At 42.1% G+C, this 27298-nt stretch overlaps 1 protein-coding gene across 2 annotated transcripts in view; it reads left to right on the top strand.

Moving 5' to 3' along the window:
* The window catches only part of mtss1 (MTSS I-BAR domain containing 1), a 122586-nt gene that overhangs the window by 16428 nt on the left and 78860 nt on the right, over positions 1–27298 (top strand). For both annotated transcript variants that reach the window (XM_024444790.2, XM_024444781.2), the window contains 2 exons: positions 8320–8381; positions 16203–16276. In XM_024444790.2, the coding sequence (XP_024300558.1) occupies positions 8320–8381; positions 16203–16276 (136 nt within the window). The remainder of the gene's footprint in view (positions 1–8319; positions 8382–16202; positions 16277–27298) is intronic.

Here is a 27298-nt window from a genome sequence, read left to right as displayed (position 1 = left end):
ATGCGGTCTGCAGCCGAAGTGAGTAAGACATTTAAACGTGTTAACCCTCGCAAGGCTGCAGGCCCAGACGGCATCCCCAGCCGCGCCCTCAGAGCATGCGCAGACCAGCTGGCCGGTGTGTTTACGGACATATTCAATCAATCCCTATACCAGTCTGCTGTTCCCACATGCTTCAAGAGGGCCACCATTGTTCCTGTTCCCAAGAAAGCTAAGGTAACTGAGCTAAACGACTACCGCCCGTAGCACTCACATCAGTCATCATGAAGTGCTTTGAGAGACTAGTCAAGGACCATATCACCTCCACCCTACCTGACACCCTTGACCCACTCCAATTTGCTTACCGCCCAAATAGGTCCACAGACGATGCAATCTCAACCACACTGCACACTGCCCTAACCCATCTGGACAAGAGGAATACCTATGTGAGAATGCTGTTCATCGACAGCTCGGCATTCAACACCGTAGTACCCTCCAAGCTCGTCATCAAGCTCGAGACCCTGGGTCTCGACCCCGCCCTGTGCAACTGGGTACTGGACTTCCTGACGGGCCGCCCCCAGGTGGTGAGGGTAGGCAACAACATCTCCTCCCCGCTGATCCTCAACACTGGGGCCCCACAAGGGTGCGTTCTGAGCCCTCTCCTGTACTCCCTGTTCACCCACGACTGCGTGGCCATGCACGCCTCCAACTCAATCATCAAGTTTGCGGACGACACAACAGTGGTAGGCTTGATTACCAACAACGACGAGACGGCCTACAGGGAGGAGGTGAGGGCCCTCGGAGTGTGGTGTCAGGAAAATAACCTCACACTCAACGTCAACAAAACTAAGGAGATGATTGTGGACTTCAGGAAACTGCAGAGGGAACACCCCCATCCACATCGATGGAACAGTAGTGGAGAGGGTAGCAAGTTTTAAGTTCCTCGGCATACACATCACAGACAAACTGAATTGGTCCACTCACACAGACAGCATCGTGAGGAAGGCGCAGCAGCGCCTCTTCAACCTCAGGAGGCTGAAGAAATTCGGCTTGTCACCAAAAGCACTCACAAACTTCTACAGATGCACAATCGAGAGCATCCTGGCGGGCTGTATCACCGCCTGGTATGGCAACTGCACCGCCCTCAACCGTAAGGCTCTCCAGAGGGTAGTGAGGTCTGCACAACGCATCACCGGGGGCAAACTACCTGCCCTCCAGGACACCTACACCACCCGATGCTACAGGAAGGCCATAAAGATCATCAAGGACATCAACCACCCGAGCCACTGCCTGTTCACCCCGCTGCCATCCAGAAGGCGAGGTCAGTACAGGTGCATCAAAGCTGGGACCGAGAGACTGAAAAACAGCTTCTATCTCAAGGCCATCAGACTGTTAAACAGCCACCACTAACATTGAGTGGCTACTGCCAACACACTGTCAATGACACTGACTCTACTCCAGCCACTTTAATCATGGGAATCGATGGGAAATGATGTAAATATATCACTAGCCACTTTAAACAATGCTACCTTATATAATGTTACTTACCCTACATTGTTCATCTCATATGCATACGTTGATACTGTACTCTATATCATCGACTGCATCCTTATGTAATACATGTATCACTAGCCACTTTAACTATGCCACTTGGTTTACATACTTATCTCATATGTATATACTGTACTCGATATCATCTACTGTATCTTGCCTATGCTGCTCTGTACCATCACTCATTCATATATCCTTATGTACATATTCTTTATCCCCTTACACTGTGTATGACAGTAGTTTTTTTTTGGAATTGTTAGTTAGATTACTTGCTCGTTATTACTGCATTGTCGGAACTAGAAGCACAAGCATTTCGCTACACTCGCATTAACATCTGCTAACCATGTGTATGTGACAAATAAAATTTGATTTGATTTGATTTGTTACTGGGCTATCGGGCTCCCCTAGCCTCCTAAGGGCCCTTGTTAGTAGCAGTTTAAGTGTCGAGAGGAGCTGGACTGTCATCTTTTTTTGTATCAATTATTAATCCAATAAGTGGAGCACGGGGGGCAGGCTGGCTCCGCTGTTGGTACAGCTCTAGGCATGAATGAAGGACAGCTGAGCTTCAGCTTGAATGGAGCAAAGTCCGCTACTTTACTGTTCAACAGGATCAATGATCCGTTCTAGTGGCATACCTGATGCTGTTTTTGGAGGCAGAGAAATGGCGCAAGAATTAGCCAGTAGGAGTGTAGGTGTATGTTCGTCATTTCGTCTTTCCATAGCAACGGCAAAATGTAATAGAGATTCTCTCCGGGAGTCAACTCCGATACAAAGGCTTTAATGCAGTTTAAAGAGCAACTCGAGAGACTAACTTCAGAAGAGCTCTACTCACTAGGGAGAAAAAAGAATCAAGGAAGTGAAACCATGAAAGAAACAGGGAGGGCTCTCCTGGGTGGATCACTTTAAGCTTTTTTCAGACACAGGAAAGCAGCCTCTTTGGTACAAACCATTGGCACTGGTAGGCTACAAGTGGTGCTTAGACTCTATGCACACAGTTTTCTAGCCTGCAAGTAGTCTACAGCTATTTTCCCCTTCATAATTTCATGAAGTTGTAAAATTATTTATTTTATTGAATTCTGCTACTGAAACCAGTTTGAAAGGTGAGAGACGAGCACAAAACTGCAGGCTATAGGCTATACTCCCCATCCCACACTGTCCAGCCCCTTTGATCCAGATCACGTTTTGCCAGGTGCAATTGCCTCAGGTTTCCATTTCAGAGCATCTCCACTGTTCATTTACGGTTTTGCTATTGCATTCAGGCTGCCGTGTGAATCTATCATTTCCTGTGTTTTCATGGTATTTCTATCGAAGTAATATAAATCAAACAGTGCCTGTGAAACAGCACCCGCAAACAATTAGTCATTGTGACGGCAATTGATCGAACAGTGGGTCATCACACCTCAAAAGCATGAGGATTTTGACACCCACCTTTTTTCTGTTCATTTATGTAGTTAGAAACATAAGATTAGCATTCCCGTAAAATGATTTTGTTGAAATATAATTTGATCTCTGAGAAATTAAACTAATTGATTGCACCCAAACTGGCAAGTTTATCTATAGGATTCATATGATATCCCATAGGTACTATATTTAACATCTGATTTGGACCAAGTTTTTCTAACAATGAGTTAGACATGAGGAATCCAAAGAAATGGTCAAAAGCCACCCACTCATGTGTCAGGGATAGTCCTACTCTGAGCCGCAGCGCCATACTAGTCAGTCATGGAGAACTGATACTGTATATTCGTTGTTGGGGTGGGTTTGTGTGGGGCACTGTTTTTTTGGATCTCAAGGTTTGGTCCAAATCAGATGTTACGTACTACACTACCCTAAAAAACTTTGGGGTCACTTAGAAATGTCCTTGTTTTTGAAAGAAAAGCACTTTTTTACTTTAAAATAACATCACATTTTTCAGAAAAAACAGTGTAGACATTGTTAATGTTGTAAATGACTAGCTAATTTATTTTTTAAATGGATTATCTACATTGGCGTACAGAAGCCCATTATCAGCAACCATCACTCCTGTGCTCACAACGTCCCATTGGTTAGCTAATCCAAGTTTATAATTTTAAAAGGCTAATTGATCATTAGAAAACCCTTTAGCAATTATGGTAGCACAGCTAAAAACTGTTGTCCTGATTAAAACCTCTCTGGGATATGGCCAGAAGCCAGTGAAAATGCAGAGCGCCAAATTCAAATAAATTACTATAAAAATCAAACTTTCATGAAATCACACATGCAAGATGGCAAATTAAAGCTACACTTGTTGTGAATCCAGCCAACATGTCAGATTTCAAAAAGGTTTTTCAGCGAAAGCAAACGATGCTATTATCTGAGGATAGCACCCCAGTAAACAAAGAGCGAAAAGGATATTTCAACCCTGCAGGCGCGACACGAAACACAGAAATAAAAATATAAATCATGCCTTTCATTTGACGAGCTTCTTCCGTTGGCACTCCGATATGTCCCATAAACATCACAAATGGTCCTTTTTGTTCGATTTAATTCCGTCTATATATCCAAAATGTCCATTTATTTGGCACGTTTGCTCCAGATAAACACCGGTTCCAACTTGCGCAACGTGACTACAAAATATCTCAAAAGTTACCTGTAAACTTTACCAAAACATTTCAAACTACTTTTGTAATACATCTTTAGGTATTTTTTTATGTAAATAATCTATAATATTGAAGACTGGATGATCTGTGTTCAATACAGGAGGAAAACAAACTGTAGCTAACTTTCTGGTCATGCGCCTCTATCTAACAGTACACTTCAAGTGACCCTCGTTCTGAACAGTGCTACTTATTCATTACACAAAGGAAAAACCTCAACCAATTTCTAAAGACTGGTGACATCCAGTGGAAGCCGTAGGAACTGCAAGAAGGTCCCTTAAAAATCTGGACTCCCAATGAATAATATGCAGGTCTTATCTTCTGGGGATGAGTAGCGGGCAGTTGGATTTGGGCATGCTTTTCATCCAAAATTCCGAATGCTGCCCCCTATCCTAGAGAAGTTAAAGAAGCAATTAAACGTGCCTTTAGGCTACTTGGGTATCTGGAGCATCAGCATTTGTGGGTTCGCTTACAGGTTGAAAATGGCCAGAAACAAAGAATTTTCTTCAGAAACTCATCAGTCTATTCTTGTTCTGAGAAATGAAGGCTATCCCATGCGAGAAATTACCAAGAAACTGAAGATCTCGTACAACGCTGTGTACTACTCCATTCACAGAACAGCGCAAACTGGCCCTAACCAGAATAGAAAGAGGAGTGGGAGGCCCCGGTGCACAACTGGGCAAGAGGACAAGTACATTACTGTCTAGTTTGAGAAACAGGCTCCTCACAAGTCCTCAACTGGCAGCTTCATTAAATAGTACCTGCAAAACACCAGTCTCAATGTCAACAGTGAAGAGGCGACTCCGGGATGCTGGCCTTCTGGCAGAGTTCCTCTGTCCAGTGTGTTGTTTTTATTGACTAGTCTGAGATAAGGCTTTTTCTTTGCAACTCTGCCTAGAAGGCCAGCATCCTGGAGTCGCCTCTTCACTGTTGACGTTGAGACTGATGTTTTTGCGGGTACGATAGTCATTTAAAGCATTAACTTGTTGAGTGTAGGGTGCAGTGTATTGATTTTTTTTAATGAAAAATGTACCCATTTGAAACTACCTATTTCTAAGGCCCAGAAACTAGAATATGCATAGAATTGTCAGATTAGGATAGAAAACACTCTAAAGTTTACAAAACTGTCAAAATATCGTCTGTGAGTATAACAGAACTGATATTGCAGGCGAAAACCGGAGGAAAATCGAACCAGGAAGTGGCTATTTTGAAAGCTCCATGTTCCATAGCTGGCCTTCGCTCCATTTAAAGGGATATCAACCAGATTCCTTTTCCTATCGCTTCCTCAAGGTGTCAAGTCTTTAAACATAGTTTCAGGCTTTTATTTTGAAAAATGAGCGAGAAAGACAACATCGCGTCAGTGGATAGCTGGGTGTTCGCATGAGTTTTGCTTGTGCAACAGAGTGGGACAGCCATTGTCTCTCCCTCTCCTATTGAAAAAGCGACTGTCCCGGTTGATATATTATCGATTATATATTTTAAAAGCAACCTGAGGATGGATTATAAAAAACGTTTGACATATTTCTGTGGACATTACGGATACTATTTGGAATTTGTCTGCGATGTCGTGACCGCTCGAGCCTGTGGATTTCTAAACATAACGCGCCAAACAAATGGAGGTATTTTGGATATAAAAATAATCTTTATGGAACAAGAACATTTATTGTGTAACTGGGAGTCTCGTGAGTGAAAACGTCTGAAGATCATCAATATGATCAAAGATCCCACGCTACTTTGATGCTAGGTGTTCATAATGTTTTGTCTACACAAACGCTTGGATTGCTTTCGCTGTAAAGTATATTCTCAATCTGACACGACAGGTGGATTAACAACAAGCGAAGCTGTGTTTTGCTATATTGTGATTTCATGAAAAGGAAATATGTTTAGTAATTTTATTTGAATATGGCGCGCTGCAATTCAGTGCGTGTTGATAAATGATTCCGCTAATGGGATGGGGTGCGTCAAGTTAACAATGTCTACACTGTTTTCGGCTCAATTTTGACATTTTAAATACACAAAAAACAAAGCGCCCTTCTTTCAAGGACATTTCTAAGTGACCCCAAACTTTTGAACGGTAGTGTATATTTATTGGATTTTATTTTAAACTTAGAAATTAAAATGGCTAATTTGGATGCAATCAATTAGCTTAATTTCTCCAATTATATTTCAACAAATAATGTTGCAGGAATGATAATCTTATGTTTCTAACTACATAAATGATTTCAGAACAATCTGAGATGGTTGGTGTCATATCTTGTTGGAACGGCCCCAATAAAACTTTGAGTACTTCCCAACCTTAACCAATTCTATGTAGCCTGAAAGGCAAACAAGGATTTCCTAGAATGTTTGTGCTGAGAAACCGGTTTAGAGTTATTTGTTTCCTCAGAAATCGCTCCATAGAGATCACTATCAGTTTATTTTCCTCCTCTAGAATACATTACCTCTGCGAGTCAGCACATCTCTTAAAACTGTAGCGCATAACAGCTGTATTGCTCTGTTGCCAACAGGGGGGAAAAAAGCTTATTTTTTTTCTCACTGGCCTTGGGGCAGCAAAAGGCTCATTATCATGTTGACGTATCTCGTTTACTCACTGGGCTCGTTTACTCACTATGTGAACTTACATAAGGATTGGTTTGTTGAAGCAGGTCATTTACTGTCACAATTCAAGGAGAAATTATTTATTTCATTTCTACATTGCATACATGGCTTGTTCTGTAGTTAATGTCCTTGTTTCGTAGTGACTACTTCCAGTAGCTTTCTGGATCAATCGCTCCCTCGGCCAAGGACAAAGGTTGATTTGATTCTTAATTGTTAGTGGATAGTCACACACCAAATAGCCCCTTTTGGAGACGGAAGGTACAAAACAAACACCACCTGTTACATCCATGTGTGCATTGGTTCATGACCCAAGTGGCACGGTGGACTTCTTCTCTTCATCCAGAGCCAGGTTGCATCAGTGACTGCCCACTCTGCCTTCGCTGGCCCCTTTTCCAATGGTCACTCGAACAGTGCAGGATTAGGGTTGTCAGATTTGTAGGAATAGCAGGTGACTACAGTCATGGCGTTGTCTGAGCAAAAAGAGTAGTCATTCTATTTTGAACTTTTTTCCAATGGAGAAGTTGAGTTTAGTAATGGAAGCTCCATGTCCATATAAAGCAAGTTCTATGAAATGTAGTGGGGCTCCGCACAGCGGTCTAAGGCACTGCATCTGTCCTAGAGGCGTCACTACAGACCCTGGTTTGATTCCATGCTGTATCACAAACGGCCATGATTGGGAGTCCCATAGGGCGGCACACAATTTGGCCGGGGTAGGCAGTCATTGTAAATAAGAATTTTCTCTTAACTGACTAGCCTTGTTAAATAAATGTAAGCAAATTTAGGTTAAAATGTGACAAAGGGAAAAGTGACTGACTGGCCTCAGTGGTGGTTCATCTCCTGTGGTCTAATATATTTAATTCAGCCGAGGTGCGTGCTTGCAGTGGGAGCGAACAGCTTGGCTTGGCCGATAAGAGGCTAAACGTTTGAGACTTATTGTCTAAGCGGCATTATCCACCCCACATTTTATCAACAGCGGCTTGGGTCAGCTATTAACAGGTGACCAAGTTTTGGCTAGGCCTACCTCTGTTTCTATTTTTACATTGAATCATCTCTATAGAATTTTACTTATTTTTGTGCACCATGCAGTGGTCCTTTAGTTGGCTCTGTGATGTTTAGGCTTTAATTTCTACTCATGTTCTGTAGCCAGTGCTATGTTTTTGCCTCTGAAATATTGGGACTTGACAGACAGCTGCGGCCTTATATTTAATTTCACATACAGAAGAACCCCTTAGTAAACTAGCATTTATAACTGCACTATTAGAGCTAGGAACACAGGCATTTCGCTACATGCGAAATAAATGCTGCTAAATGTGTGACCAATACAATTTGATTTGAACTCCAACTGGTTCAATGCAGCAGCCCTATTGACTGTTCAAGCCTCCCTGACCCACTCCTTTTCCCAGTAACAGGCAATATCCTTCACATCCAATTAAAAATGGACTTGATTGAGTTAAATCATCTAAGCAATTGCAGTATCATAGAATGGTCTAGTAGCTGCTGACATGAAATGTTTATGTCCTATATATTTAATGATTTACTACTGTTTTTAACATCTAATCCCCATGCGTTTTCTTTACAGGCTAGTTATCCAGCCTGGGAGGACTTTGTAACCAAAGGAGTGAAGCTGCAATCCCAGCTAAGGTAAGAACTAACCCTTGCCTCTGCAACCCCTCTCAATCAATATCCATTCATTTGCAAAAAGGATCTGTGTTTGCATGTGCCAAAGATGAACAGTGAAGTAATGACTGAAAACCCATCCCCGATGACATAAAATAACAGCCAGTTTCCTGCAGATTTCTTGGCCAGATACGACTCTGTATAGAGATCTCATATGAAATGGAAGGTCATGTTTGCAGGGTCAGCATATATTCTGGCCACAGCACTGCCTCGCTGCCCTCGGGAGAAAAATTGAAAATGAGGATAATGACTCCCTGCGGTCCACTTGAGTTGATAAAAACATCACCGTGTTCGCTTCACTCATGCCCAATTAGCACTGGCGCTAATATAGCATACTGTCAGGGCAACTGGAGGGCAGGGCACTGCCTTGCTCAACCACCCTAGGAGTAAGCAGACCAACAAACAGTGCCTTCAGGAAGTATTCATACCTGTTGACTTTTTCAAAATGGATTTAATATTTGTTCACCAATCTACACAACACTACATAAGGACATTGAAAACATGTTTTCAAATGTCTTGAAAATGAAATACAGATATATCATTTACAAAGAAGTTCACACCCCAGAGTCAATACTTTGTATAAACACCTTTTGGCAGTGATTTTAAAGCTGTGAGTCTTTCTGGGTACGTCTCTAAGAGCTTTCCACACCTGGATTGTGCAACATTTGCAAATTTATTATTTTCATTGTTTCACTAACAGCTCTGTCAAATTGGTCCTTGATCATTGCTAGACAACCATTTTCAGGTCTTGCCGTAGATGTTCAAGAAGAATTAATCTCAGTGTCTGGTGGAAAGCAGACTGAACCAGGTCTTCCTCCAGGATTTTGCCTGTGCTAAGCTCCATTCCATTTATTTATTTTTATCCTGAAAACCTCCCCAGTCCTTAACCATTACAAGCATACCCATAACATGATGCAGCCACCACTGTGCTTGAAAATATGGAGAGTGGTACTCAGTAATTTGTTGTATTGGATTTGCCCCAAACATAACACTTTGTATTTAGGACAAAAAGTTAATTGCTTGGCCACATTTTTTGCAGTATGACTTTAGTTCCTTGTTGGAATATTTGTTTGTACAGGCTTCCTTTTCATTCTGTCAATTAGTTTAGTATTAGGGATGTTAATGGTACATTTAAATTGGTGTCAGAATTGAACAATGGCCAGTCATAAAACAGGAACAGAGAGGCGAAGGTCGAGAGCCGTGCGTCCTCCGAAACCCAACCAAGTCGCGCTACTTCTTGACACAATGCCCCCTTAACCCAGAAGCCAGCCACACCAATGTGTCGGAGGAAACGTGTCAGCGTGCATGTACAGGCATGGTCGCCAGGTTGATTCCATATGTTATTTCATAGTTTTGATGTCTTCACTATTATTCTACAATGTAGAAAATAGTAAAAATAAAGAAAAACCCTTGAACGAGTAGGTGTCCAAACATTTTACTGGTACTGTATTTCACCATTTACAGTCGTGAGATACAAGTTTCAATTCTATTGATCATAGCATGTTTGTAAACTTACCATAAAGTACCATAATGAATTGTTCTCTGCCATTCCACCCGCTAAAAGGGCCTCCATTTTAAATGCAGGTTGTAGCACAACAAAATGTGGAAAAAGTTGAGGGGTGTGAATACTTTCTGAAGCCACCGTCTCTTTGGTACTTTAGGCTAGCCACCCACTTTACTCCTGAATGTTAAAATTAACTCCTAGACCAGGACTCTCCAACCCTGTTCCCGGAGAGCTATCCTCCTGTAGGTTTTCGCTACAACCACAGTTGTAACTAAACTGATTCAGTTCATCAACCAGCTAATTATTAGAATCAAGGGGCACTAGATTAGGGTTGGCGCAAAAATCTACTGGATGGTAGCTCTACAGAAACATGGTTGGAGAGCCCTGTCCTAGACCCAAAACAATTACTCCTGTATACCCAAGGAGGTTACTGATATAGGTTTTTAGCAATATGGAACTTGTTCCACATTGCCTTCCGATGAGCTTGGTTGAATTTTTCACCATATTGCTTGCTTTACGCCCCCCATATCTCTACATGTCCATTTGCTTGGAGTAAAGGTTGACTTGGGATTCAGCAGTCGTGTGTCTCTCTTGATTTATTTTGGGTCTGTCGTTTAATAGTGATTGAAGGAAGGAGCGTCACAAGGAACAGTGTTGCCATACTCTGCCAATTATTACCCTGTAACAATGGCACCTCTCTGCTCTTCCCGTCAAACAGTTTCCATTGGCCAAGCTTGCTGACGATTGTCAAGTTGTAGTATTTCCACCAACCTATCTTGGTTACGAGTGAGAGCCACCGATGGCCATTCACAGCCGTAACACCTGATACCCTGGTCCTCATCGGTAATACCACCCAGCACTCACAGTACATTACAGGGTCTCTACAATACAGCCATTGATGCTCTGTGTCTGAGCTACTGTGTCCTCCATGACTCCATATGCTGTCTGGAGCAGGTCTGCCTATGCCTTAACCATTTTAGTTCTGAAGGATTCGTTGCCATTGAAATGTACCAGGCTGAAAGGTGAGACGCTTTCGTATGACAGTTTATCCAGAATTTACCAAAGTTACCTCGCTAATAACTCTTCAAACCTGCTTCATAGGATACCCCTCAGGCCAGTACAAGAGTGCTGTTTTGGGGAAACGTCTAGTCCAGACACGAGTGGGTGAAGCTGTTTCACCTCTGTTTGGAAATGCACAATACTCTACCTAAATTAAACTCACTAGGGTGACAATATTGAAAACAAATTGATTCCCACTTTGGAACATTTGCAAAAGAATCCATACAAATGACAGATTAGTCTATTTTTAACAGATCACAGTTAAACAATCCAATATATAAAGCAATGGCATACTCACTAGGGGAACAATGTCTACATTTAATAATGATTTAAAATCCCAGAAACTTCCATCTAAAGGGCAATAAGAAAATGGGTATAAGGCGTAGTTATGTAGGGGTTTTCCTAACCGTGATTTAGGACTGACCTTCCTGTCATCGAAACAGTCACAGGCCGTGTCTGAAATCTGACTTGCCCACTACTTATTTAAATGGCATACTGTGTACTAATCGTACTACATACTCTTTAGCACGTTCTGCTTAGTAAAAAAGCTATGCCGTATGCCACGCCCTAACGTATTACTTTTGGTGCTTTCAAGACAACTGTGAACTCAAACAAAACAAGCTCAGACTGAAAAATGTCTGGTTGGAGCTCTGGGATGTTGCCTCAGTTTCTGACTTGTAATTCTGAGTTGGATGACCGTTATTTAAAATGTTTATTTATGACCATGTTGTGACATGGCACCCAGCCTGAAGGGAATGGTAAAAATGTAACACTTACTAAATTACTGTAGGAAGGTTGGCTAGCTAACAAATATCCAGCAAGTTTGCTAAGTTGCCAAGGGATACTTGCGCTGCCCCTTTTACTGTGATGTTAAGGTTATGCTATTATGTGCAAGAGCACTACATCTGTAATTTTAAGTCCTGTCTGAATCTGCGATGTCTGTCATTTTTACGTAGGAGAGTAAGAATTCCAGCCGGGGGAAGAAATGACTTTTTTTTTTTTTTTTTTTACAAATTACAAGAACCTCTGATCATACTAGTCCCTTGCAAATCGACATTCCTTTTAGTATATGTCTGAGTTTGACAGGTGTTGAGCAGGAAACCGAACTGATTTGATAATTCGAGGATTTTAAAATTAAGTGCTGCACATAGCCTTCGAAAGTGTTCAGACCCCTTGACTTTATCCACATTTTGTTACATTACAGCCTTTTTCTAAAATGGATTAAATAAACATTTCCTCAGAAATCCATACACAATACCCCATAATGACAAGGCCAAAACAGGTTTTTCAAAATATTTACTAATGTATTAAAAATAAACTCAGACTTTTTGCTTTGAGACTGGAAATTGAGCTCAGGTGTGTCCAATTTTCCATTAATCATCATTGAGATGTTTCTACAACTTGATTGGAATCCACCTGTGGTAAATTCAATTGATTGGACATGATTTGGAAAGGCACACACCAGTCTATATAAGGTCCCACAGTTGACATTGCGTGTCACACCAAAAACCAAGCCATGTGGTCGAAGGAATTGTCCATAGAGATCCGAGACTGGATTGTGTCCAGGCACAGATCTGGGGAAGAGGACCGTAATATTTCTGCAGCATTGAAGGTCCCCAAGAACACAGTGACCTCCATCATTCTTAAATGGAAGAATTTTGGAACCATCAAGAATCTTCCTAGAGCTGGCCACCTAGCCAAACAACAATCAGGGACAAGGCCCTTGGTCAGGGAGGTGACCAAGAACCCGATGGTCATCCTGACAGAGTTCCTCTGTTGAGATGGGAAAACCTTCCAGAAGAACAACCATCTCTGCAGCGCTCCACTAATCAGGCATTTATGGTAGTGGCCAGGTGGATGCCACTCCTCAGCAAGAGGCACACTCCCGCTTGGAGTTTGCCAACAGGCAACTAAAGACTCTCAGACCATGGAAAAACAAGGTTCTCTGGTCTGATGGAACTCTTTGCCCTGAAGTCCAAGATTCACATCTAGAGGAAATCTGGCACCATCCTCAAGGTGAAGTGTGGTGGCAGCATCATGCTGTGGGGATGTTTTTCAGCAGCAGGGACTGTGAGACTAGTCAGGATTGGGGAAAGATGAACAGAGTACAGAGATCCTTGATGAAAACCTTCTCCAGAGTGCTCAGGACCACAGACTTTGGGTGGAGTTTCACCTTCCAACAGGACAATGACCCTAAACACACAGTCAAGACAAAGCAGGAGTGGCGCCAAATACAACATGTTTAGATAAACCTTCCCGTGAAATTCATATTTACAAGCTTAACTTCTTGGTGACGGGGCAGTATTTTCATGTCCGGATGAAATTGCATGCCCAAATTCTACTGCCTGCTACTCATTCCCAGAAGATAAGATATGCCTATTATTTGTAGATGTGGATAGGAAACTCAAAAGTTTCTAAAGCTGCTTGAATCATGTCTGTGAGTATAACAGAACTTATGTAGCAGGAAAAACCATTCTGATTTTTGTTGTTGAGGTCACTCTCTTTTCAATGGGTTTTCATTGGGAATCCAGATTTCTTGCAGTTCCTACGGCTTCCACTGGATGTCACCAGTCTTTAGAAATTGGTTGAGGTTTTTCCTTTGTGTAATGAAGAAGTATGCCTGTTCAAAACGAGGGTCACTTGAAGTGTACTGTTAGTTAGAGGCGCGTGACCAGAAAAGTAGCGTCAGTTTGTTTTCCTCCTGTATTGAACACAGATCATCCAGTCTTCAATTTTATCGATTATTTATGTAAAAAAATACCTAAAGATGTATTACAAAAGTAGTTTGAAATGTTTTGGTGAAGTTTACAGGTAACGTTTGAGATATTTTGTAGTCACATTGCGCAAGTTGGAACCTGTGTTTTTTCTCGATCAAACGTGTCAAATAAATGGACATTTTGGATATACATCGACGGAATTAATCAAAAAAGGACCATTTGTGATGTTTATTGGACATTTTGGAGTGCCAACAGAAGAAGCTCGTCAAATGAAAGGCGTGATTTATATTTTTATTTCTGCGTTTTGTGTCGCGCCTGCAGGGTTGAAATATGTTCTCTCTTTGTTTACTATTATCCTCAGATAATAGCATTGTTTTCTTTCACCAAAAACCCTTTTTTGAAATTTGACATGTTGGTTGGATTCACAACAAGTGTAGCTTTAATTTGGTATCTAACGTGTGATTTAGTGAATGTTTGATTTTTATAGTAATTTATTTGAATTTGGCGCTCTGCATTTTCTCTGGCTTTTGGCCAGGTGGGATGCTAGCGTCCCACATTACCCAGAGAGGTTAACCAACAATGCAGTTCAAGAAATAGTTAAGTATTTACTAAATGAACTAAAGTATAAAAAAAGAGAAAATAATCTAAGACAAGAAATTACATAACGAGGGGCTACCAGTACCGAGTCAAAGTGCAGGGGGTACAGGTTAGTCGAGGTAATTTGTAAAGTGACTAAGCATAAATAATAAACAAAGGGGGGTGGTCAATGTAATTAGTCCAGGTTGTCATTTGATTAATTGTTCAGCAGTCTCATGGCTTGGGAGTAGAAGCTGTTAAGGAGCCCTTTGGTCCTTGGCTTGGCGCTCTGGTACTACTTGCTATGCGGTAGAGAACCTGTGGCTTGGGTGACTGGAGTCTTTGACAATTTTTTGGGCCTTTCTCTGACACTGCCTAGTATGCAGGTCCTGGATGTCAGGATGCTTGGTCCGAGTGATTTATTGGGCCATACACACTAGAGGTTGACCGATTTTTTTTAAATGATTTTTCAACGCAGTTACCGATTTATTGGAGGACTGATAGCCAATACCGATTTAAATTAACTATTTTTAAAATGTTTAATTTTTTAAAATTTGTAATAATGACAATTACAACAATACTGAATGAACACCGATTTTAACTTAATATAATACATCAATAAAATCAATTTAGCCTCAAGTAAATAATGAAACATGTTCAATTTGGTTTAAATGCAAAAACAGTGTTGGAGAAGAAAGTAAAAGTGCAATATGTGCTATGTAAGAAAGCTAACGTTTCAGTTCCTTGCTCAGAACATGAGAACATATGAAAGCTGGTGGTTCCTTTTTAACATGAGTCTAAAATATTCCCAGGTAAGAAGTTTTAGGTTGTAGTTATTATAGGAATTATAGGACTATTTCCCTCTATGCCATTTGTATTTCATTAACCTTTGACTATTGGATGTTCTTATAGGCACTTTAGTATTGCCAGTGAAACAGTATAGCTTCCGTCCCTCTAGTTAGCGCGCGCTAACTAGCTAGCCATTTCACTTCGGTTACACCAGCCTCATCTCGGGAGTTGATAGGCTTGAAGTCATAAACAGCGCACAATGAAGAGCTGCTGGCAAAACTCTCGAAAGTGCTGTTTGAATTAATGTTTATGCGCCTGCTTCTGCCTACCACCGCTCAGTCAGATACTTGTATGCTCAGTCACATTATATGCAACGCATAGGACATGCTAGATAATATCTAGTAATATCATCAACCATGTGTAGTTAACTAGTGATTATGATTGTTTTTTAGAAGATAAGTTTAATGCTAGCTAGCAACTTACCTTGGCTTACTGCATTCGCGTAACAGGCAGTCTCCTTGTGGAGTGCAACGAGAGAGAGGCAGGTCGTTATTGTGTTGGACTAGTTAACTGTAAGGTTGCAAGATTGGATCCGCTGAGCTGACACGGTGAAAATCTGTTCTGCCCCTGACCACGGCAGTTAACCCACCGTTCCTTGGCCGCCATTGAAAATAAGAATGTGACTTGCCTAGTTAAATAAAGGTGTGTGTGTATATATATATATATATATACATTAAAGAAAAGTCAAATCGGCACCCAAAAATACAGATTTCCGATTGTTATGAAAACATGAAATCGGCCCTAATTCATCGGCCATTCCGATTGATCGGTCGACCTCTAGTCCATGGCCACATCCAGCCTGGTCTCAATGGTACAGGCTGATGGTGTAACGGTGTGGGAATGTTTACCTGGCACACATTAGGTCCCTTGATACCAATTGAGATATGTTTCCATGTCCCTAAGAATTCAGGCTGTTCTGGAAGCAAAGGCCGGTACGACCCGATACAAGATGGATGTACGTAATAAACTGGCCACTGAGTGTATTTAAAACACAGGAAAATCAAATGTTTCACTGCAATATGCCTTTTTTAAAGTGGTTTAATTGTAATGTGTATCATTGTATTTGTTTTTATTTTTTAGGACAACTATCGTCGTCACAGGCTCTTTCCTGGAAGCCTTTCAGAAGGTGGCAGATATGGCAACTGGAACAAGAGGTAAAGCCAAAGATATGCACCTGTCTCCATCCCTTATTGATGCTACAATAGATAACGTAGACAATTGTAGTTTTTTGAATGGAAGTCAACTGCTGGCTGCATGTGTCCTGAATTGCACTTACACTTTGCAAATATGGTGCATGTAGGTCAGTCAATGATTTTGACTTTTTGCTGTGGTGCTTAAAAAGAAAAATATATACATTTCCCCCCCCACCTTTATTTAACCAGGTAGGCTGGTTGAGCACAAGTTCTCATTTGCAACTGCGACCTGGCCAAGATAAAGCAAAGTAGTTTGACACACAACAACACAGAGTTACACATGGAATAAACAAACACACAGTCAATAATACAGTAGAAAAAGTCTATATACAGTGTGTGCAAATGAGGTTGGATAAGGTGAGTAAGGCAATATCTAGGCCATGGTGGCAAAGTAATTACAAAATAGCAATTAAATACTGGAATGGTAGATGTGCAGAAGATGAACGTGCAAGTAGAGCTACTCGGGGGCAAAAGAGCAAAATAAAAAAATACAATATGGGGATGAGGTAGTTGCATGGGCTATTTACAGATGGGCTATGTGCAGTGATCTGTGAGCTGCTCTGACAACTGATGCTTAAAGCTATTGAGGGAGATATGAGTCTCCAGCTTTAGTGATTTTTGCAGTTCCTTCCAGTCATTGGCAGCAGAGAACTGGAAGGAAAGGCGGCCAAAAGAGGAATTGGCTTTGGAGGTGACCAGTGAGATATACCCGCTGGAGCGCGTGCTACGGGTGGGTGCTGCTATGGTGACCAGTGAGCTGAGATAAGGCGGGGTTTTACCTAAAAGAGACTTATAGATGACCTGGAACCAGTGGGTTTGGCGACGAGTATGAAGCAAAGCCAGCCAACGAGAGCGTACATGTCGCAGTGGTGGGTAGTATATGGAGCTTTGGTTACAAAACTGATGACACTGTGATAGACTGCATCCAATTTGTTGAGTAGAGTGTTGGAGGCTTTTATTGTAAATGACATCGCCGAAGTCGAGGATCGGTAGGATGGTCAGTTTTACGAGGGTATGTTTGGCAGCATGAGTGAAGGATGCTTTGTTGCGAAATAGGAAGCCATTTCTACATTTAATTTTGGATTGGAGATGCTTAATGTGAGTCTGGAAGGAGACTTTACAGTCTAACCAGACACCTAGGTATTTGTAGTTGTCCAAATATTGTAAGTCAGAACCGTCCAGAGTAGAGGTCGACCGATTATTATTTTTCAACACCGATACAGATTTATTGGAGGATCAAAAAAAGCAGATTTAATTTTTTTTTGTTGTTGTAATAATGACAATTACAACAATACTGAATTAACTTATTTTAACCTAATAAAAAATCAATAAAATCAATTTAGCCTCAAATAAATAATGAAACGTGTTCAAGTTTGTTTAAATAATGTAAAAACAAAGTGTTGGAGAAGAAAGTAAAAGTGCAATATGTCAAATCAAATTTTATTTGTCACATACACATGGTTAGTAGATGTTAATGCGAGTGTAGCGAAATGCTTGTGCTTCTAGTTCCGACAATGCAGTAATAACCAACAAGTAATCTAATTAACAATTCCAAGACTACTGTCTTATACACAAGTGTAAGGGGATAAAGAATATGTACATAAAGATATATGAATGAGTGATGGTACAGAGCGGCATAGGCAAGATACAGTAGATGGTATCGAGTACAGTATATACATGAGAGGAGTATGTGAACAAAGTGGCATAGTTAAAGTGGCTAGTGATACATGTATTACATAAAGATGCAGTAGATGATAGAGTACAGTATATACGTATACATATGAGATGAATAATGTAGGGTATGTAAACATTATATTAGGTAGCATTGTTTAAAGTGGCTAGTGATATATTTTACATTTCCCATCAATTCCCATTATTAAAGTGGCTGGAGTTGAGTCAGTGTGTTGGCAGCAGCCACTCAATGTTAGTGGTGGCTGTTTAACAGTCTGATGGCCTTGAGATAGAAGCTGTTTTTCAGTCTCTCGGTCCCAGCTTTGATGCACCTGTACTGACCTCGCCTTCTGGATGATAGCGGGGTGAACAGGCAGTGGCTCGGGTGGTTGTTGTCCTTGATGATCTTTATGGCCTTCCTGTAACATCGGGTGGTGTAGGTGTCCTGGAGGGCAGGTAGTTTGCCCCCGGTGATGCGTTGTGCAGACCTCACTACCCTCTGGAGAGCCTTACGGTTGTGGGCGGAGCAGTTGCCGTACCAGGCGGTGATACAGCCCGCCAGGATGCTCTCGATTGTGCATCTGTAGAAGTTTGCGAGTGCTTTTGGTGACAAGCCGAATTTCTTCAGCCTCCTGAGGTTGAAGAGGCGCTGCTGCGCCTTCTTCACAATGCTGTCTGTGTGGGTGGACCAATTCAGTTTGTCTGTGATGTGTACGCCGAGGAACTTAACTTGCTACCCAACTGTTCCATCGATGTGGATAGGGGGGTGTTCCCTCTGCTGTTTCCTGAAGTCCACAATCATCTCCTTAGTTTTGTTGACGTTGAGTGTGAGGTTATTTTCCTGACACCACACTCCGAGGGCCCTCACCTCCTCCCTGTAGGCCGTCTCGTCGTTGTTGGTAATCAAGCCTACCACTGTTGTGTCGTCCGCAAACTTGATGATTGAGTTGGAGGCGTGCGTGGCCACGCAGTCGTGGGTGAACAGGGAGTACAGGAGAGGGCTCAGAACGCACCCTTGTGGGGCCCCAGTGTTGAGGATCAGCGGGGTGGAGATGTTGTTTCTTACCCTCACCACCTGGGGCGGCCCGTCAGGAAGTCCAGTACCCAATTGCACAGGGCGGGGTCGAGACCCAGGGTCTCGAGCTTGATGACGAGCTTGGAGGGTACTATGGTGTTAAATGCCAAGCTGTAGTCGATGAACAGCATTCTCACATAGGTATTCCTCTTGTCCAGATGGGTAAGGGCAGTGTGGTTGAGATTGCATCGTCTGTGGACCTATTTGGGCAGTAAGCAAATTGGAGTGGGTCTAGGGTGTCAGGTAGGGTGGAGGTGATATGGTCCTTGACTAGTCTCTCAAAGCACTTCATGATGACGGAAGTGAGTGCTACGGGGCGGTAGTCGTTTAGCTCAGTTACCTTAGCTTTCTTGGGAACAGGAACAATGGTGGCCCTCTTGAAGCATGTGGGAACAGCAGACTGGGATAGGTATTGATTGAATATGTCCGTAAACACACCGGCCAGCTGGTCTGCGCATGCTCTGAGGGCGCGGCTGGGGATGCCGTCTGGGCCTGCAGCCTTGCGAGGGTTAACACGTTTAAATGTTTTACTCACCTCGGCTGCAGTGAAGGAGAGGCCGCATGTTTTTGTTGCAGGCCGTGTCAGTGGCGCTGTATTGTCCTCAAAGCGGGCAAAAAAGTTATTTAGTCTGCCTGGGAGCAAGACATCCTGGTCCGTGACGGGGCTGGTTTTCTTTTTGTAATCCGTGATTGACTGTAGACCCTGCCATATACCTCTTGTGTCTGAGCCGTTGAATTGAGATTCTACTTTGTCTCTATACTGACGCTTAGCTTGTTTGATTGCCTTGCGGAGGGAATAGCTACACTGTTTGTATTCGGTCATGTTTCCGGTCACCTTGCCCTGATTTAAAAGCAGTGGTTCGCGCTTTCAGTTTCACGCGAATGCTGCCATCAATCCACGGTTTCTGGTTTGGGAATGTTTTAATCGTTGCTATGGGAACGACATCTTCAACGCACGTTCTAATGAACTCGCACACCGAATCAGCGTATTCGTCAATGTTGTCTGACGCAATACGAAACATATCCCAGTCCACGTGATGGAAGCAGTCTTGGAGTGTGGAATCAGATTGGTCGGACCAGCGTTGAACAGACCTCAGCGTGGGAGCTTCTTGTTTTAGTTTCTGTCTGTAGGCAGGGATCAACAAAACGGACTCGTGGTCAGCTTTTCCGAAAGGAGGGCAGTGCAGGGCCTTATATGCGTCGCGGAAGTTAGAATAGCAGTGATCCAAGGTTTTGCCATCCCTGGTTGCGCAATCGATATGCTGATACAATTTAGGGAGTCTTGTTTTCAGATTAGCCTTGTTAAAATCCCCAGCTACAATGAATGCAGCCTCAGGATGTATGGATTCCAGTTTGCAAAGAGTCAAATAGAGTTCTTTCAGAGCCATCAATGTGTCTGCTTGGGGGGGAATATATACGGCTGTGATTATAATCGAAGAGAATTCCCTTGGTAGATAATGCGGTCAACATTTGATTGTGAGGAATTCTAAATCAGGTGAACAGAAGGACTTGAGTTCCTGTATGCTTTTGTGACCACACCACGTCTCGTTGTGCCATGTAAGAAAGCTAACGTTTATGTTCCTTGCTCAGAACTTGAGAACATATGAACGATGTTGGTTCCTTTTAACATGAGTCTTCAATATTCCCAGGTAAGAATTTTTAGGTTGTAGTTATTATAGGACTATTTCTCTCTACCATTTGTATTTCATTAACCTTTGACTATTGGATGTTCTTATAGGCACTTTAGTATTGCCAGTGCAACAGTATAGCTTCCGTCCCTCTCCTCGCTCCTTCCTGGGCTCGAACCAGGAACACATCGACAACAGCCACCCTCGAAGCAGCGTTACCCATGCATAGCAAGGGGATCAACCACTCCAAGTCTCAGAGGGAGTAACGTGTGAAATGCTATTAGCGCGCACCCCGCTATCTAGCTAGCCATTTCACATCTGTTACACCAGCCTAATCTCGGGAGTTGACAGGCTTGAAGTCATAAACAGCGCAATGCTTGAAGCACAGCAACGAGCTGCTGGCAAAACGCTCGAAAGTGCTGTTTGAATGAATGCTTTACTAGCCTGCTGCTGCCTACCACCGCTCAGACTGCTCGATCAAGTCATACTTCATTATAACATAACACACAGAAATACGAGCATTTGGTCATTAATATGGTCGAATCTGGAAACCGTCATCTCGAAAACAAGACGTTTACTATTTCAGTGAAATCGGGAACCGTTCGGTATTTTATCTAACGGGTGGCATCCCTAAGTCTAAATATTCCTGTTACATTGTACAACTTTCAATGTTATGTCATGATTACGTAAAATTCTGGCAAATTAGTTTGCAAAAAGCCAGGCTGCCCAAACTTGCATATACACTGACTCTGCGTGCAATGAACGCAAGAGAAGTGACACAGTTTCACCTGGTTAATATTGCTTGCTAACCTGGATTTCTTTTAGCTAAATATGCAGGTTTAAAAGTAAATACTTTTGTGTTGATTTTAAGAAAGGCATTGATGTTTATGGTTAGGTACACATTGGAGCAACAATACGCACCGCATCGATTATATGCAACGCAGGACACGCTAGATAAACTAGTAATATCATCAACCATGTGTAGATAACTAGTGATTATGATTGATTGTTTTTTATAAGATAAGTTTTAGCTTACTGCATTCGCGTAACAGGCAGTCTCCTCGTGGAGTGCTATGTAATCAGGTGGTTAGAGCATTGGACGAGTTAACTGTACGGTTGCAAGATTGATTCCCCCGGGCTGACAAGGTAAAAATCTGAACACGGCAGTTAATCCACCGTCCCTAGGCCGTCATTGAAAATAAGAATGTGTTCTTGACTGATTTGCCTAGATAAATAAATATTAAATAAGTGTTAAAAATGTCCAAACCGTTGTCCAAAAATACCATTTTCCGATTGTTATGAAAACTTGAAATCGACCCTAATTAATCGGCCATTCCGATTAATCGGTCGACCTCTAGTCCAGAGTAGTGGTGCTGGTTGGGTGGGCGGGCGGGGCGGGCAGTTGCGGGCAGCGATCGGTAGTTGCGGTTGACGAGCTTGCATTTAAGATCAGTTGGAGGCCACAGAAGGGGAGGCGTTGAAGCTCATCTGGAGGTTAGTTAAGTGTCCAAAGAAGGGCCAGAGGTATACAGCATGGTGTCGTCTGTTTCGAAATGGATCAGAGAATCACCAGCAGCAAGAGCAACATCATTGATACAGAGGAAATAGTCGGCCCGAGAATTGAACACTCTGGCACCCCCATAGAAGACTGCCAGAGGTCCGGACAACAGGCCCTCCAATTTGACACACTGAACTCTATCAGAGAAGAAGTCGGTGAACCAGGCGAGGCAGTCATTTGGGATACCAAGGCTGTTGAGTCTACCGATAAGAATATGGTGATTGACAGAGTCGAAAGCCTTGGCCACCATCATCGATGGTGGTTATGATATCGTTTAGGACCTTGAGCATGGCTGAGGTGCACCCGTGACCAGCTCTGAAACCAGATTGCATAGCGGAGAAGGTACGGTGGGATTCGAGATGGTCGGTGATCTCTTTGTTAACTTGGCTTTCGATGACCTTAGAAAGGCAGGGTAGGATAGATATTGGTCTGTAGCAGTTTGGGTCTAGAGTCTCCCCCTTTTGAAGGGACCGATGACTGCGGCAGCTTTCCAGTCTATTGGAATCTCAGACGATTCGAAAGGGTTTGAACAGGCTAGTAATAGGGGTTGCAACCATTTCGACAGATAATTTTAGAGAGGGTCCAGATTGTCTAGCCCGGCTGATTTGTAGGGGTCCAGATTTAGCAGCTCTTTCAGAACATGAGCTATCTGGAAATGGGGAGGCTTGGGCGAGTTGCTGTGGGGGATGGAGGGCTGTTGATCGGGGTAGGGGTAGCCAGGTGGAAGGCATGGCAATGCCGTAGAAAAATGCTTTTTGAAATTCTCGATTATAGTGGATTTATCAGTGGTAAGTGTTTCCTAGCCTTACTGCAGTGGGCAGCTGGGAGGTGGTGCTATTTTTCTTCATGGACTTTACAGTGTCCCAGAACCTTTTTGAGTTTGTGCTACAGATGCAAATTTCTGCTTGAAAAGGCTAGCCTTCGCTTTCCTAACTGCATGTGTACATTGGTTCCTAACTTCCCTGAAAATGTACATATCACGGGGGCTAGTCGATGCTAATGCAGAATGCCACAGGATGTTTTTGTATATCTGTTCCTAGTTCAACATTTTTTGAACGGGGAATGCTTATTTAAGATGGCGAGGAAGGCACTTCTATAGAATAACCAGGCTTCCTCTTCTGACGGATGGTGGTCAATATCCTTCCAGGATAGTTGCCTTTACACTTTTGGGAATTGGCCTATAGCTATATGGCTAAATAGAAATTTTTCTTACAGAACAAATTTGAAATGCATAGGCATAATCATGTTAGCAATAGAAACATATCAGTTTGTAGATAATGGCAGAAATTATTAGACCAAAGATGTGTACACAACAGTTCACAAGACCGAACATTACACTGTTGATTTTGTGCATTTTACATTTAGTGTACTTTTTGCCGCATTTGTTAGTGACGAAATCTGAAAATACTCTGGGATACTTTCAGTAACATGTTAAGACTATTCCTGGAGAATGTGGGGTAGGTGCAACACAAGTCAAAAACAGTACATGGGCTTGAGTGAGGGGACTAACTTGTGTTTCAAGTGGCCACGCACCTCCAAGTGTGCATAGTTCCTAAGCAATTTAAATGCTCTTTTGTGACTCAAAGAAGATTTAACTATACAGTACTTTTTGAGCACCCCTAGCTGTGCCGTTGAGGAACTAGAGAGCGCACTGGTAGTTTTGTTTGGAACACATCCCTGCGTCTCCTCCATCACACAATTACAGTTTACGCTGTCCTAAACGGTCCATTATAAATCTGGGTCAGGTGTGAATGATTTCAATGACTTGTTCTTTTGCCAACACGACTAGCTAAGTTATAGAATATACTCTTACAGTGATAGGCTTTCACAGGGCAATTCAGAGAAACGGATTCTAATTTTTGTGTGAGTAGAAAGGAGTCATGAGTGAATTCGGATGCATGTGCAGCGGGAACTTCACAGTAAACAAACAGGCTCATTCTGTTCAGAACAACCCAGTGTATGACGCAATGCCAACTTTTAACTATATAGTCCCAGTCAAAGGTTGGACTCACTCAAAAAAAATTCTTTATATGCTCAGCATATTTGGTAACTCCTTCAACTGTTGGAGAAGCATTCCAGGTGACGCTGGTTGATTGAATGCCTAGTGTGCAAAGCTGTCATCAAGGTAAAGGGTGGCTACTTTGAAGAACCTCAAATATATTTTGTTTTAACACCTTTTTGGTTACTACATGATTCCATGTGTTATTTCATAGATTTGATGTTTTCACTATTATACAATGTAGAAAATAGTAAAAAATAAATGAAACCCTTGAATGAGTAGGTGTGTCCAAACTTGACTGGTACTCTACATCAAACATAGTGATCATAAATGTTGACACTGTAAATGGAAATGTGAAGTACACGTTTGGACTCACGGGTGTTTGGCTTGCTTGTATGACATCAGTGTTATTTATTGTCCTCTGCGTCTAATCTTTCAAAAAACAAATTGATATTAATTTATAGTATTTGCCTCAGACTATTAAAAATGTGCTTAAGTTGCCCAATTATCAGAAGGGATGGGGGAACGTCTTGTCACGCAACTTATGTTAGTCTAAACCTATACAGCTGGGAGAGGCAAAGCCAGAGCTATGATGTCATATATAATATGTTAATGTACAGCCACTACGTTCCAATTTAGGTGCTTATTAGTCCCCAAATCTGCCATTTTTCAACCCTTTATAAGGGTACAAGTGTAACTGGTTATTAATAAGCTACTACTGAAACGGCTTATTTCCATCTGAGGTTCTGTGTATTTCTAAGAAACAGCGGATAGGGTGAGGGTCTCACAAATACATTTAAAAACAGAACTCCCAAAGGGCAGACGATCTGAGAATTCGCAGGACAATTCTTCCGTGTGCGTTGTGCATGCGTGCAGGCGCATGCTTTCAGTTAACACGGCACTGAAGCACAGTACAAAGTGTCAGTTTCCACTGTGATATTGTTACTAAACTCCCCCTATCCCTAGAGATCAAGTGACACAATCCAGTTTTGAAATGATCACACTGAACCATTAACATTGCTGTTATACAACAGTAAAGTGGCCTTTGAATCTTTTTAATTGTTTTGAAATATTCATATTTTGTAACAGATTGAAATGTTAAACTGCCAGTTCCTTTCATGCTTACTTTCTGCTAAGGATTACAGTCGACGCTTACCCATGAAAATCAGCTTAGTTTTTAAGTGTGCCGGTCTTGGAGGGGAATCATTCCATCAGTTGTTTGGGTACTGGGTCAGTGTATTATCACCTTGTCAGATTCTCAGCCTAAAACCCGCACCTACAATTTACGACCTGCTCTTTGCACTCAAGTGGAAAAACTGCAGTAATAACAGTGGGCGTGCCGTCAGCCAGGCCTCTCATTATCCACCACTTGAACAATGAGAGCTGGTAATGCTAGATCATAATACCTGAGACAGTATTAGACCCCCCTCCTGCTTCCAGTTTGATGGGACATGAATAAAAGACTATCAGTTTTCCCATTGCTCTCTATAAACCAGACCTTAAGCTACTATCAGTGTCACTAGCCCTGACTTGGATGGAGCTGCTGATGTTTTTTTATTTTTCAGAGAGTGGTAGTACTTGGCACTTTCCCTTGTATTTGGCTCTTTTGTTATAGCGCCTCGTAAATTAAAAATATTATAAAATAGTTTACTACATGATCTGCTTATGTTCCTGGCCAATATGTTGAAGTTAGACTTTACACAGTAAGGCAGACCCTGCACATGCATTTCTTGCTGTAATAACACAAAGTATAAAGGTGCTTTGGCAAGCCTTGCGTGTAGCCATGCACACACAGCCCTATCACCGTTTAGAGAAGCCAATGCTTTTGACCCATAAGTTCCCTTGGGGAACTGTTTAAGCAATGTCTACCTACTCTGCAAAGCAACTTAGTGGTTGTGTAGGTTTTGTTGTGTGATGCCTTGTTTACATCGTGATGTATTTCATTACGTTGTACGTTATTATTTTTTTTACACAAAGTGTTTCTCAACTTTGTTTTATGTTTTGGCACATTTTTTTTTTTACATCCATGTTAGTGAGCATTTCTCTTTTGCCAAGATAAGCCATCCACCTGACAGGTGTGGCATATCAAGAAGTTGATTAAATAGCATGATCATTACAGAGGTGCACATTGTGCTGGGGACAATAAACGGCCCTTTAAAATGTGCAGTTTTGTCACAACACATTGCTGCATGTTTTGAGAGAGCTTGCAGTTGGCATTTCTCTACCATAAGCTGCCTCCAATGTCGTTTTAGAGAATTTGTGAGTACATCCAACCGGCCTCACAACCAAAAACAACGTGTAACCACTCTAGCTCAGGACCACCATCTTCACCTGCGGGATTGTCTGAGGGGGAGTGGAGGTGGGGTGCTGAGGAGTATTTCTGTCTGTAATAAAGCCCTTTTTGTGGGGAAAACTAATTCTGATTGGCTGGGCCTGGCTCCCCAGTGGATATTAAAAAAAAGAAAAATGGATGCACACCTGCCCAGTCATGTGGATTATTTCATTTTGTTTCATGCGGAGTGCTTGGACTCTTTTTAAATGTCTAAACTGTACTTTCTGGATGTCTAGGTGCATTACCCAGATGTTCTGGGTATCTCAAGAGACGTGTCTGAATAATTCAACTGTGCACACATTTGTTTACATCCCTGTTAGTGAACAGTTCTCACTGAATTCATATGTTTTCAGTAATAAAACAAATGGTAAAATCATGTCTTTCTACACAATACCACAGCAAATTCTTTGAATCTAGGAGGTAAATGTGATTTTAAAGTATTCAATTTTCTTTCAGATGGAATCAAGGTGCTAGAATGTAGCAGAGGCCACCAAAATAGAGCTCCTTTGGCAAAACATTTCAAACCCAGGGCCGGGGACGCCTGGCTGGCGACTTTTTCTGTTTGGCTGGCTACTCTATGTACTTGTGGAGAACACTGCATTGACCAGTCATCATTCTCTCTCCACTTAGTCCCCCACAGGTGTCCTGCTATGCTCCTTTCCTTTCCAGAACCTCATAAAGGTGCAATTTGGAGTTGCTCCACCATTTTTGGGGTGTTAA

Source organism: Oncorhynchus tshawytscha, linkage group LG02 (assembly GCF_018296145.1).
Source record: "Oncorhynchus tshawytscha isolate Ot180627B linkage group LG02, Otsh_v2.0, whole genome shotgun sequence".
In the NCBI taxonomy this organism is placed as follows: domain Eukaryota; kingdom Metazoa; phylum Chordata; class Actinopteri; order Salmoniformes; family Salmonidae; genus Oncorhynchus; species Oncorhynchus tshawytscha.
Note: the sequence above shows the minus strand (reverse complement) of the source record. Positions and strands in the feature narration are given on the sequence as shown.